The sequence below is a fragment of the Hemiscyllium ocellatum genome, chromosome 18, assembly GCF_020745735.1.
Source record: "Hemiscyllium ocellatum isolate sHemOce1 chromosome 18, sHemOce1.pat.X.cur, whole genome shotgun sequence".
Classification (NCBI taxonomy): domain Eukaryota; kingdom Metazoa; phylum Chordata; class Chondrichthyes; order Orectolobiformes; family Hemiscylliidae; genus Hemiscyllium; species Hemiscyllium ocellatum.
The window spans coordinates 13,313,179-13,328,050 of NC_083418.1; the positions used below are offsets into that span (position 1 = coordinate 13,313,179).

The 14,872-nt window shown below is 39.9% G+C and overlaps 1 protein-coding gene across 1 annotated transcript in view; it reads left to right on the forward strand.

Moving 5' to 3' along the window:
- Nucleotides 1-14,872, forward strand: part of LOC132824527 (mucin-2-like) — a 185,368-nt gene that overhangs the window by 56,337 nt on the left and 114,159 nt on the right. The window contains exons 12-14 of the mRNA XM_060839163.1: nucleotides 11,308-11,445; nucleotides 12,676-12,840; nucleotides 13,445-13,539. Coding sequence (XP_060695146.1) covers nucleotides 11,308-11,445; nucleotides 12,676-12,840; nucleotides 13,445-13,539 — 398 coding nt within the window. The remainder of the gene's footprint in view (nucleotides 1-11,307; nucleotides 11,446-12,675; nucleotides 12,841-13,444; nucleotides 13,540-14,872) is intronic.

Genomic DNA, 14,872 nt, shown 5'->3' on the forward strand with positions numbered 1-14,872 from the left:
CTGAATCAGAAAATTTTCTTGTACACAGTAAACAAATTCCTCTCCATCTAAACCCTTAACACTATTGCAGTCTCAGTCTATGTTTGGAAAGTTAAAATCCCCTACCATAACCATCCTATTACTCTTACAGATAACTGAGATCTCCTTACAAATTTGTTTTATCAATTTCCCTCTGACTATTAGGGGGTCTATAATACAATCCCAATAACATGGTCATCCCTTTCTTATTTCTCAGTTCCACCCAAATAACTTCCCTGGATGTATTTCTAGGAATATCTTCCCTCAGCACACCTGTAATGCTATCCCTTATCAAAAATGCCACTCCCCTACTCTCTTGCCTCCCTTCTATCTTTCCTGTAGCATTTGTATCCTGGAACATTAAGCTGCCAGTCCTGCCCATCCCTGAGCCATGTTTCCGTAATTACTATGATATCCCAATCCCATGTTCCTAACCATGCCCTGAGTTCATCTGCCTTCTCTGTTAGGCCTCTTGCACTGAAATAAATGCAGTTTAATTTATCACTCGTACCTTGTTCTCTGTTTTGTCCCTACCTGCCCTGTTTGACTCGCCTTTGTTCTCAAATGTACCAGCTTCAAATTTAAATCTTCCCTCACTATCTCCCTGGGTCTGACTCCCCAACTAGTTTTAATCCTCCCGAGCAGCCCTAGCAAATCTCCCTGCCAGTATATTAGTCCCCTTCCAATTTAGGTGCAATCCGTCCTTTTAGTACAGGTCGCTTCTACCCCAAAAGAGATTCCAATGATCCAAAAATGTGAATCCTTGTCCCGTATACTAGTTCTTCAGCCATGCATTCATCTGCTCTATCCTCCTATCCTGCTCTCACTAGCCCATAGCACTGGGAGTAATCCAGATATTACTACTCTTGAGGATCTCCTTTTTAAATTCCTACCTAACTCTCCGTAATCTCCCTTCAGAATCTCAACCTTTTCATTCCTCGGTCATTGGTTCCAATGTATACAATGACCTCTTGGTGGCCACTCTCCCTCTTGAGAACATTCTGCACCCTCTCTGAGTACCTCAGACTACTGAGTCCCCTAACACAATCGATCGCTTGGAATCCGATGTACATCTCACTACATTAGAGCCAGTCTTAATACCAGAAAATTGGCTGTTCGTGCTAAATTCTCCTGAAAATCCATCACCCCCTATATCCATCTCCTACATTTCAAACAGCATACTTATTTGAAAAACATCCTCCCTGATTTGAACTTATCTTTTCACTTCATAATTTTATGTGTTTCTATAAGATCGCCCCTCATTCTTCCAAATTCCAACAATTATAATCCCAGTCTACTCAGTCTCTCCTCATAAGTCAACCCTCTCATCTCTGGAATCAACCTAGTGAACGTCCTCTGCACTCCTCCACTGCCAGTAATCCTTTCTTGAGTAAGGAGACCAAAACTAAACACAGTACTCCTGGTATGACCTCACCAGCACCTTGTACACCTGTAACATAACCTCCCTGCTTTTAAACTCAATTCCTTTTGCAATGAAGGACAAAATTCCATTTGCCTTCCTAATTACCTGTTGCACCTACAAACCAACCTTCTGCAATTCATGTACAAGGACACCCAGATCCCGCTGCATAGCAGCATGCTGTAATTTTTACCATTTAATTAATAGTACTTTTTACTGTTCCTCCTACCAAAATGGATGACTTCATGTTTATCAACATTCATCTGCCAGACCTTTGCCCACTCACCTAAACTATCTATATCCCTCTGCAAACATTCAGAGTCCTCTTCATACTTTGCTCTACCATTCATCCTAGTGTCATCTGCAAACTTTAACACACTACATGTGGTCTCCAACTCCAAATCATCTATGTGAATTGTAAGCAATTACGGTCTCAACACTGATCCCTGAGGCACTCCACCAGTTATTGATTGCCAAACAGTAAAGCACGAATTTATTCCCACTCTTTACTTCCTGTTAGTATACCAATACTCTGTCATATTGATACATTGTCTGAGATGTTGTGCACATTTATCTTATGCAGCAGCCTTTTGTGCAACACCTTTTGGAAATCTGGATACACCACATCTACTGGGTGTCTGTTGTCCACCGCACTCGTAACGTCTCATAGAATTCCAATAGATTAGTTAAACATGACCTGCTTTTCATGAGCCTGCTATTCTGAGAATATCCAGTTTATTCATATTCTCCATTTTCTGTCTGTTAACCAATTCTCAGCTTATTCTAGTATATCATCACCACCAATTCCATGTGCTGTAATTTTATTTGCTAAATTCTGGTGTAAGATTTTATCTTGGCCATCAAGGAGCACTTGAAATGATAGCTTAGATTTGCTGATCAATGCATCACAAAACCTCAATTAAGTATTGGGAGTTTTCTAATCCAGCATATTCTACTGAATGCCTAATAATGATTGCTTTTACGAATCTCTTGACATACAAAAACATGGGATTAAAAAGTTGAATTTGCAAAATATTACCAAGATATTCCACGCACTTTGCCCAAATGCATCATAATGGCCATTAAGAAGCTGCACAGTGGCTCAGTGGTTAGCACTACTGTCTCACAGCACCAGGGATCTAGGTTCAATTCTAGCCTCATGTGACAGTCTGCATGGAGTTTACACATTCTCCCTGTGTCTGCATTGGTTTCCTCCTACAATCCAAAAATGTGCAGGTTAGGTGAATTGGCCAAGCTAAACTGCCCACAGTGTTCAGGGATATGTAGGTTGGGTGCAGTGACCAGGGTAGGTGTGGAGTGGTGAGGTGGGTTGCTCCTCAGAGGGTCAGTTTGGACTTGTTGGGCCTGCTTCCACAGTGTAGGGATTCTATGGAAAAAGGTGAAGTTTATGAATTGTGAACGAGGTTGATTTGATTTGCTACTAATGAGAAAGAATAAGAACTGTTTTGATAAACATTGGATATTGAATTATTTTGAATACAATAAATTTAATACAGTAACAATATTGTTATTTATTTTTCGCAGAGATGGGCTGTTCTACAATTTAGCTAATTTTATCAGTTCTCCTTTCAAATTTCATCAGATATTTCATCAGTGCCATTAATCACACTCCAAAAGCTAACCTTGCGTTTTCCACGTACTAGCTGACAATTCAATGTCTATTCAAATAGCAGTGTGGCCAGGGGATCATAATACTGATTTTTTTATAGATTATAATAAGTTTCACATTCTCAGACTTATAGATTTTCACAAGAGGAGCGAAAATGTTCCAGAGAGATGAATCATGATTACAAAACTATGAATGCATGAAGGAACAGAATAAAGCTTTCCACATGTATTTCCTCCCACTCCTTGTAACACAAAAGTAAGGAATTCACGTGACTCTACCAATATAATCAGCAAGATCATTTTTAAGTTTAACAGGTCTGGCAGCATCTGAGAAAACAAAGTTAATATTTCGAGCCTAGTGACCAACCCAAAACATCAACATTTTTTTTCACCACAAATGCTGCTAGTCCTGCTGAGTTTCTCTACCAGTTTGTTTCAGATCACAAATATCCATAGTTCTTTGTTTCATTGTATAAATTTTAAATAGTCATTTATCATGGATATGGCTATTGAGTCATATAGGACAAACAAGGCCCTTTGGCCTTACTTATCCATGTCAGTAAGGTTTCCAAGATCAGAAGTCACATGAGGCCAGGTGATAGTCCAACAGGTTTATTTAAATTCCAAGCTTTTGAAGTGCTGCTTCTTTGATGATAACCTGGTGTTGTGAGAATTCTGACTTTTTTCACCCCAGCCCAACACTGGTACCTTCACATCATGATCAGGTTTCTGGAAATGAACTAGTCCCATTCACCTGCAACTGCCCCATATCCCTGTAAACTTGTCCCATCCCTGATCTTTTCAAATGTTTTTTAATTGTTGTAATTGTATCCACCTCTACAACCTCCTCCAGCAGCTCATTCCATGTATGAAAGAGTTGAGCCTCAGGTCGCTTCTAAGTCTTTCCACATCTCACCTTAAACCTCCAGTTTGGGGCTCTCCTACCCTGGAAATAAGACCTTGGCTATTCACTCCTCATCCTCCTAAGCTTTAGGAAAAAAATGTCCAAACTCTCCTTCTAACTCAAACCTTTCAGTCTCGGTAACATCCTTGTAAATCTTTTTTTGTACCCTTTCCAGGTTAATAACATCCTTCCTAATAGCAGGACAACCAGGATTATATGCAGTACTCCAAATATGGTCTTACCAGTGTCTTGTACATTGTAATATGATATTCCAACTCCTGTACTCAATGCTCTGACCAATGAAGGCAAATATGCCAAACACCTTCGTCACCACCCTGACTACCTGTTATGCCATTTTCACAGAACCATGTACCTGAAACCCTAGGTTCTGTTCGACAACACTCCCCAGGGCCCCACAATTAACTCTGCAAGTCCTGCCCTAGTTTGTCTTACAAAAATGCAACACCTCACATTTATCCAAATTAAACCCCATTTGCCAATCCTTGCCCCACTAGGCCAGTTGATCAAAATCAAATGTATCCCAGGACATTATGTGAAGCTAGGGAGAAATTGTAATCTCAAATAAACTTCTTTCCTGTTTACTATACTATCATTTTGATGTCATCCGCCTCATGTATTCTCATTCAAATCATCTAAATAAATCACAACCGCAATGGACCCAGCATCAATCCTTGCAGTACACTGCTGGTCATAAGCCTCCAGACTGAATAACAATCTTCTACTATCATCGTTTGTCTCCTACTGGCAAGCCAATTTTGTATTCAGTTGGCTAGCTCTCCCTGGATTCCATGTAACCTTACTAACTAGAGTCAAGAGTATGGTGCTGGAAAAGCACAGAAGATCTGGCAGCATCCTAGGAACAGGATAATCGACAGAGGGCTGATTCATGATGAAGGGCTTTTGCCAGAGACACTGATTTTCCTGCTCCTCGAATGCTGCCTGACCCACTGTGCTTTTTCAGCACCACACTCTTCAGCATTTGCAGTATTCACTTACGCCTACCTTACTAACTAGTCTATTATGCAGAATCTTGTTAAAGGCCTTGCAAAAGTCCATGTAGGCAACATCTACCACTCTGCTTTTATCTATCTTCTTGATCACATCTTCAAAAAAAACAAATTTGAGACACATTTTCCCACGCACAAAGCTATGTTGACCATCCCTAATCAGTCCTTGCTTTTCCAAATATATGTAGATCTTGTCTCTCAGAATCCCCTCCAACAACTTATCCAGTACTGATGTTCGACTCATGAGTCTATAATTCTCGGGCTTTTCCTTGCAGATTTTCTTTAATAGTGTCCCAACATAAGCCACCTTCCAGTCTTCTGGCACATCACCCATGGCTCTAGATTATACAAATGACTTCACTAGGTGTCCTTCAATTTCTCCCTAGCTTCACATAATGTCCTGGGATACATTTGATTAGATCCCTGGGATTTATCTACCTTTATGCGTTTTAAGAACTCCAGCATTTCCTGTTCAGTAATATGGACTGTTTACAAGACATCACTATTTATTTCCCCAGAGTTCCTCAGCTTCCAGGTTTTTTCACATGGTAAATGCTAATAAGAAATACTTAAGAATAGAATAGAAATTTATTGTCAAGTGTACTTTTCTCTGTAAAATAAGTGAAAGGTTTTATAAGCTGCCACACCACTGTGCATATTAATGACCAAAGTCATTCATCATCATCATAATAATAGTAATGTAAAATTAATCACATTTCAGTTAACACCTATTAGATTCAGGGAAAGCTGATTGAGGAATGACTGAATACCCTGAAGACACAGTCAGGATGAAACTGCTATTCTGGTACAAGTACACCATGCTGGAACACTGGACCAGAAACCTTCACCAAAGATTGCCACACTCAGCCTAGACCACCAGATTGGGCCAGGATAAGCCACATGTTCCTCACACAATGCTCCTCCAGACACTGCCACTGATCTGCCATGCGTCCCTTTTGCCAATAGTTCTGCTCCTTCAGGTACCTGGGCCAAGCTGTAGACCTGAAGCCTCAGCTCAGCCTGTAAGTTCAGACCAAAGGGATTCAGCCTAGAACCTGTTCCTTGCTCATTCCCACGCTGATGGGAAGCAGTGTCCAGCTCATCCTGGTATAGCTGCTGCAGCCAGAAGCCTGTTCCTTCACCTGCCACTTTCAGGCTTTATAGAAAAAAACAAAGTAAACAGGATAAAAAAAGAAACTGAACAAAAGTAAAATGGAAATAAAAAGAGAAAGGAAGCTGATGGGAATGGGTGAGCTGTGAGCTCAGCTTATTCATTCCGCCATTACCTTCATATAGGATCTCACCCATCTTCTGTGGCTTCACACAGACAACTTCATTGATCTGCTTCAAAAAGATCACCATCATCACAGTTTCAAAAGGAAATGTACAGTTACCTCAATTACTATCACCCTATGGGTCTGATCTCCATAATTATGAAGTGCTTTAACAGATCAGTCAAGGCTCACATCAACTGCAGCCTACTAAACTGCAATATGTTCTTTGCAATTCGCCTACAAGTCCAACAGCTCCACAGCAGACACCATCTCCCTGGCCCTACACTTATCCCCAGAACATCTGGATAACAAGGATGTCTATTGTCAGGATACTACTTATTGACCACAGTTCCACCTTCAACACCATATTTTCAAACAAACTCATCTAAACTCAGACCTAGGTTTCAGGACACTATCTGCAACTGGATCCTCTACTTCCTGATCTATAGAATGCATCAGTGAGAATAGGTGACAACTTTTCCTCCAATATAATTCTCAACACCTGTGCTCTGCTAAGTAGCATACTCAGCCCCCTACTATACTCTTTATACACTCTGCTGAATTCTGTACCAACTTCATTTACGAGTTCACTGACAACCCCACTGTTGTAGGTCAGATCTCAAACAACGAAACAGAATACAAGAAAGATATTGAGTCCTTAGTTGCATGGTAAGCTCACCATCTATGGCAGCAAAACAAAGAAACTGGTCATTGACTTCAGAAAGTGGAATGGAGGGCATGCCCTTGTCTGCATTGTTGGTACTGTGGTGGAAATAGTTGAGAGCGTCAAGTTCCTGGGAATGATGATCATCAGCAATTTGTCCAGGTCCACTTACGTCGACACGATGGTCAAGAAAGCACAACAAAGTTCCTAATTTCTCAGAAGGCTAAGGAAATTTGGCATGTCCACAAAGACTCTTACCAATTTTTATAGATGCTTTCTATCTGGATGCATTGCTGAGTAGTATGCTGCTCTTCCCAAGATCACAAGCAGCAGAGTTGTGAACACAGCCCATCCCATTATATAAACCAACTTTCCATTTATCTATACTTCCCGTTGCCTCAGAAAAGCAACCAACTTAATCAAAGACCCCACCAACCCAGTTATAATCTCTTCCACCCTCTTCCATTCAACAGAAGATATTAAGGTTTGAGTAATGTAAGAACAGATTCAAAAACAGCTTCTTCCTCTCTGTTATCAGACTTTCAAAGACCTCTCAAATGTTAATTCTGATCTTTTAATGCACTTTTTCTGCAGCTATAACACTGTATCCTGCACTGCTACCCTTCTGCACTTTGTATGGTGCAATCTGCCTGTATAGCACAAAACATGTGTACTCGTAGTTCCTATTTTGTCTTGAATATACTCGTAAAATCTCTTTCGATTCTCCTTTATATTCACCGCCAAAGCTATTCCATGTCCCTTTCTGCCCTGTGATTTCCCTCTTAAGTGTACTGGTACAAGCTTTATACTCAAAGGATCCTAGCTGCCTATTCCCAACATGTTCCTCCTTCTTAACCGGTGCCTCAAATCTCTAGTCATTGAGTGCTCCCTATTCTTCCTAGCCTTACCTTCACACTAACAGGAACAAGCTGGCCTTGAACTCTCATGTTACTTTTGAAAGCCTCCCACTTTCCAGAAGTCCTTTTACCTGTGAACAGCCTCCCCCAATCAACTTATGAAAGTTCCTAACTAATATCATCAAAATTGGCCTTGTCCCAGTTTAGAACTTTAACTTGTGGACCAGACCTATCCTTTTCCATATTTGTTTTAAAACTACTGGAAGTATGGTCACTAGTCCCAAAGTGCTTCCCCACAAACACTTCAGTCACTTGCCTTGCCTTATTTCCCAAGATGCAGGCCAGTTTTGCTCTTTCTCTAGAAGGGCCATCTACACATTAATTGAGAAAGTTTCTATGAACAGATTTAAATTCCTCCCATCCAGGTCAATTTCATTCCCAGACTGCTTTGAAACTTAAAATACCCTACTACAGTCAATTCTTTTATAACATGATGGTTGAGTTCTTATGCAACCCCATATTGTAGAAAAGAAATCGTACTTTAGAAACAGTGCTTAAAGTATTGGCGATGTAATTGTGTTTACAAATTTTATGAGTTCACGCTTTAAAAACAGTGTCCCCAATTTGTCAATCATGCTGTAGAGAATTTACATTGATGAAATGTGTGTTGTAGTAGAGCGACCTGTATGATTAGTTCAATCCCAAAGTGATCACCCATTTATATTTCATTTCCACCCATATAGCTTCACTGGATGATCCCTCAAGAATATCCTCTTTAAGTACTGCCGTGATGGTAAAAAAAACGCCATTCCCCATCCTCTCTTATCTCACCTTCTGTCCTTCCTATAGGATCTGTACCCCAGAACACTGAGCTGCAAGTCCTGTTCCACCTTCAGCCATGTTTCTATCGTAGCAATTATATTCCAGTCCCATGTTCCCATCCATGCCTGGAGTTCATCTGCCTTACTTGTCAGACCTCTTGCACAGAAATAAATGCAGTTTAATTCATCAGTCTTTCTTTGTTCCCTGCTGTGTTCTTGCCTGCCTTGACTATTGAACCTGCTCTCTAACATTTCCACTAGTCTCAACCCTCTTGTGTCTCACTACTGTTTAGGGTTCAACTCCCTGGATAGATGAGTTTAAACCCTCCCAATTAGCTCTAGCAAATTTCCCAGTCAGCATATTGGTCCTCCTCCAATTCAGCTGCAACCCATCCCTCTTGCACAAGTCACCTCCGTTCTGAAGAGAATCCAATGATACAAAAATCTGAATCCCTGCCCTCTGCACCAGGTCCTCAGTCATGTATTTATCTGTTTATAATTCTATTATCACTAGCATATGGCACCGGGAATAATCCAGAGAATACTACCTTGAGGTCTTGCTTTTTAACTTCCTGCCTAACTCCCTATATTTACTCTGCAGGATTTTATCCCTTTTCCTACTTATATCATAAGTACCAAAGTGAGCAATGACCTCTGGCTGCTCATGTTTCTCTTTAAGAATTTGAAGAAACCACTCTGGCATTAGGGAGGCAACAACCATCCTGAAGTCTCACTCACAGCCTCAAACACCTGTCTGTGCCCCTGACTAGAGAGTCCTCTATCATAATTGCCCTCTTGAACTTTGCCATACCCTGATTTACAATAGAGTCAGTTATCGTGCCAAAGACCTGACTGCTGCTGCTGTTTACCCCTGAAAAGTTATCCCACCACAACAGTATACTTGTTTGGAGAGGGAGAACAGCCACAGAAGACTCCTACACTATCTGCCTACCTCTCCTGGTGAACACTGAACCTGCAGCGTGACCACCTCGCAGTAGCTACTATCTATCACTTTCTGCCTTTTGTATGCTCCTTAGTACTCCCAACTGCCACTCCATGTAGTCTGAGAGGAGCTGCAGCTGGACACTTCCTGTTGACATAGTCACCAGGGATACTCAACTTCTCCCTAAACTCCCACATCTGACACAAGGAACATACTGATTCACTAACTGCCTTCTTTGCCCCTTTAATAACTAGCAGACTTGGGGGAAAAAAAAAAGAGGTCTTACCTTCTCTTACATTGTTGCTGCTCACCCTGCTCAACAAAGCTAACTATTCACCTCGGTCCACACTGAGACCTTCCAGCAGCACTTCAACCACAAACAACCTATTTCAAAAATAGTCTGAACAAAACACAGCAATGCCACCCTCTTCTACTTTCCTAAATACTACACTTTGCACCAGTCCCAGCATTTTCATTTCTGCCATTCACAATCCGACTGGGAGCACTTTAGGCTTTGCTTTTGTACTGTAGGTCTGCTCTGTCTCAGAAACCAGGCTCAACCAGTTAACTTAATTGATTTAATTCGCTGCCCTTTATGTGCGACAACACTCAGAGAGCTTGTTCTAACTCTCCTTAGGCCTGAAAGCAAAAGGAACTAGCTTAAATGTATGTCCTTTACTTACTCAAAGTTTGCTAGATTTTGAGGTCCTAACCTCCTTTTTTACAGACTTTGTAAATTCACATCTTTGTGTACATTCATGTGTCTCTGATGGATATATATTGAAAATGAAAACAGCTTTATAAGTCCTTCCTTAAATTTGTGTGCCAAGGATTAGCCAAACAGTGTGTCATTAAAAGTAATCAATTTGAATGCATGAGAATTATATTGGATTTTGAAGCATCTTTACACACTGTATTTGCAATCCCCTTGTTGGGAACGTTGACTGAAAGGTAAAGTATTGGATAGTACTTCAGAATCAATCTAAATTACTTCATTGTCTCAAAGCCACAGATCATCCCAAACATGTTCTAAATTATTTTAAATGTTAAGTCAAAAACTGAACCTTTGAAAATTAATCTTTTCTTTTGTAATATGATGTCACAAATTAAATTAAAGGAAGAATGGTTTTTAAATATTGCTTCTTGAGTTTTCCATCAATTCCCGAGGACAAATAGTGCTGCAGACACGAACTACACAACGTGTGTGGGATACCTCATTGAAGAAAGTTGGATGAACTGAGTGATCCATGGTGCCCACGGGGAATCAATGTAATCTGTTTCAAACAGTGTTACACAAACAACTTTCCCCAAACCCTTCAGACATATCTGTGAAAATACTAAAGTTCCACTGCCAAATGCAATCTATTGGATACCAGCTTAAATGAATAAGAGTAAATATTTGGAGTGGCCAGTTGCTTCCTTGCATGTAAGTTGATGATATCAAAAACAGAAATTGCTGGAAAAATTCAGCAGGTCTAGCAGCATCTGTGGAGGGAAAGCAGAATTTCAAACTTGTTCAGAGGAAGGATCACTCTACCCAATATATTAACTCTGCTTTGTGTCCACGGATGCTGCCAGGCTTGCTGAAGTTTTTTTCGCAATTTCTGTTCATATTTCTGATTTGCAGTATTTGCAATTTTTTGTTTTTGTTCTGTTAACTTGATATCAAGTTGGGTTGGTAGGGGTAGGCTACCCAGTGGCATCTGTTACAAAAGGCAGGAGCTAAATAAATATTTAATTTTTTTGCAGCAAATTATACTGTTTTCCAACCATCAACATTCCACATCCTGTTAGAGACCCGGTTTGGCCTGCAGCTGCAAGTCCAACTAATTCCTCTAATGCAAGTCTACATAACACTAGACCAATCATACAAAGGGAAAACATGCGGTAGGTATTGTATACTTGAATTTGTCATAGTCATTTCAAGTGACCTATAGTCAGAGATAAATCAAATAGAAGCAATTCTTGGTTCAAAATATCATAGATCACAGGAATAGGATTGACCATTTAGTCCCTCAGTGATCTGGAATCTAACTTCATAAATTTATCTTTGCTCTCTATTCCTTAATACCTTTGCTGAATAAAACTATAAATTTCAATTTAACAAATGATTTAGTATAAGTTATTTTTTGAGGAAGAGAGTTTCAAACTTCTGCCAACTTTTATGTGTAGTAGTGTTTCCTAATTTTACTTTTGCTCTAATTCTGAGTGTACGTTTCCCTAGTTATAGACTCCACAATGAGCAGAAATGCTTTCTTTGTATCTACCTTATTTTTTCCCCAGGTGACACAATTTTGCACATTAAGATAAGCAATTAAGCAATAGTAATACTGTATGCAGTTAATCCTCTGTAACCATGAAATCATAACTCACCATGAAGTAACAACAAAATTCAGCATCTGCGGACAATCTCATGTTTTCATAATTTTGAACCTTTTTTAACCTGTATTTTTAATAACTGCCACACTTGCGAATTTCATCATTTGCAGGGGGTGATAGAAATAGAATCCTCGCACATACAGAGTATGATTAATAATGCATTGCTGATATCATGTTTCTACTTATATTGCTTACAATACTGTATAATTTTATCATTTGCAAATTTGAATATGTACGCTTCCAACCCTTTGTATAAGTTATTCGTAAATACTGTCAATTGTTGAAGAACCAACATGAGGCATCACTGGTCACACCCTTCCAATGCAGCATATTTTTTGCTTTTGCTTCTCCTTCCAATCAGCCAATTTCTTATTCTAGATTAGTGGTGCTGGAAAAGCACAGCAGTTCAGACAGCATCCGAGGAGCAGTAAAATCGACGTTTCAGGCAAATGTCTTAACCAGGTCACTTACTTACCTTCAATTTCTATAGATTTCAATGTTAGCTCACAGTTTTTTGTGAGGAATTTTATCAAATAGCCACTTCATAAGATCCCAATTAAACTATAACTCTTAACTCAGTCCTTTCCTTGTTCTATGTAAACTCTTTCTGTTGTCATTTTTTCCCCTAGTTTCATGTGTTCTAATGCTACATCACATCATTATGCTGTGATTTTATTTTCTTTTTAGGAATGTACACAAATTCTTACACTGAACTTAATCGTATTTTATTTCTGCTAGGTTTCTGTGGGAATTTTAATGATATTCTGAATGATGATTTCAAGGCAAGTGATGGCATAATTGAGGGAACAGCTGCATCCTTCGCAAATACATGGAAAGCCCAGCGGAAATGTGTGGATAAAACAGATCGTCTGGAAAACCCTTGCACTATCAGTGTGGAAAACAGTAAGAGCAAAAGGAATTAAATTCAGGCTGTATTGACAAGAATAATTTAAGGGCAAAACTTTATATTTCTGCATCTTCTTTTTGTCCATTTCTTCTGATGGAGAAAAAGGTGTTAGGTATTTCTGAGCTTCTTCTACTTCATGTAAGTTTCAGTTTTTCTGTCATAAAAGTGAACCCATCATCCTCCCATGTGATTTTATTATCTTTGAATTTGGACAGCAAACTTCAGGCTCCAGTTTTGTTCAAGAACAAAGAGATCTGGGGGTTCAGGTGCATAATTCTTTGAAATTTGGTTAACAGGGTGGTTAAGAAGGCATTTGGCACACTTGCCTTCATTGCTTGGACCCTTGTATACAGGAGTTGGGATGTCATGTTGTGGCTGTGCAGGATGTTGGTGAGGCCTGCGGTGGAATACTGTGTGCAATTTTCTCACCCTGTTGTAGGAAGGGTATCACCAAACTGGAAAGGGTTCAGAAAAAGTCTACTAGGATGACACTATAACCCTAAGAGTATGTGAGTTATGTCAATGTGATTGGGTATGTAGAGTATTCTTCTGTAAGGGACTCGTGAAAAATTTTAATTCATATCTTCAATTATTTTGCAGAAAACTATGCTGAGTACTGGTGTTCACTTTTAAAAGAACCTGGAGGAGATTTTGCGCCCTGCCATTCGACCATTCAACCAAATGAATATTTCAAGGTATGTTCGTAATGTTAAATAAAAAATTTCCATCAGTCTTCACAATAGAAGCCACTAACAACATTCCAAAATTACTAAATAATTAAGGGACAAAAGGAGGAGAGGAAATAAATATAATAACTATCACGAGAGAAACTAACTGGGCTAAAGATCGATAGTTTTCTGGACCTGATTGGATGCATCCCAGGACATTAAAGAAAGTAGCTACAGAAATAGTGGATGAACTTGTTGTAGCCTTCCAAGAGTCCTTTGATTCTGGGAGAAATCCCAGAGGATTGGAAAACAATTCAATGTAACATCTTAAAAAGGGAAGGAGATAAAGAGTGGTAACCTCTTCTGTCACTTTACATCAGTTTCAGAATTTCAGTTCATGGGTACCAGCGTACTCCTCTTCACCATGGATGTCAAGTTACTTTACATGTCCATTCCCTCTCAGGATGGTGTTAAGACTCTCCTTCTCTTCCTGAAAAAAAGACCTGAACCATCCCACCTACCACCACGTTCCTCCACCTTGCAGAGCTTCTTCTCACTTTGAACGACTCCTTCAACTCCCCTCACTTTCTTCAAATCAAAGGTGTGGCCATAGCTATGCTCATGAATCCGAGCTCTGCTTGTACTTTATGTACACGGAGCATTCCTTGTTCCAATCATATTCGGGTCCCTCCCTACAACTTTTTTTCAATACGTTGATGATATCATTGCTGCTGCTTCCTTCTGTCATTGAAATTGGAAAGGTTTATCAATTTCACTTCAAATTTACATCTTGCCTTCACCTTCACCTAGTATATCTCTAATTCTTCCCTTCCATGACATTTCTGTCTCTACTTCTGGGGATAGGCTACCCACTGATAACCACTATAAACCCACCCAACTTCCAAAGCTGCTTGTAAAGACTCAATTCCATTCTCTTGATTATCTATTTCCGCTGCATCTATTCTGATGATGCTCCCTTCTACAGGGTGGCCTCAGAAATGTCCATCCTTTTCCTCAAATGATGATTCCCATCCACTGTGGTTGACACACCTCAATGCTATGTCCAACACATTTCATGTACTTCTGTTCTCTCCCCTTTTCTTCCCTTCCACAACACCACAGAGTCTCTCCCCGTCCTCAACTTCTTGCCAACTGGCATCCATATCCAAAGGATTATAAGCTGCCATTTCTGGTTGCCACCCTAAAGGAAGGATTGGAGGCTTTAGAGAAGGTACAAAAGAGATTTAACAGGATGTTGCCTGGATGGGTGTATCAGCTGTAAGGAAAGGTTGGACAAACTTGGATTGTTTTCTCTAGAGAATCAGAGGCTAGGAAACAACCTGATAGAAGTACATAAAAT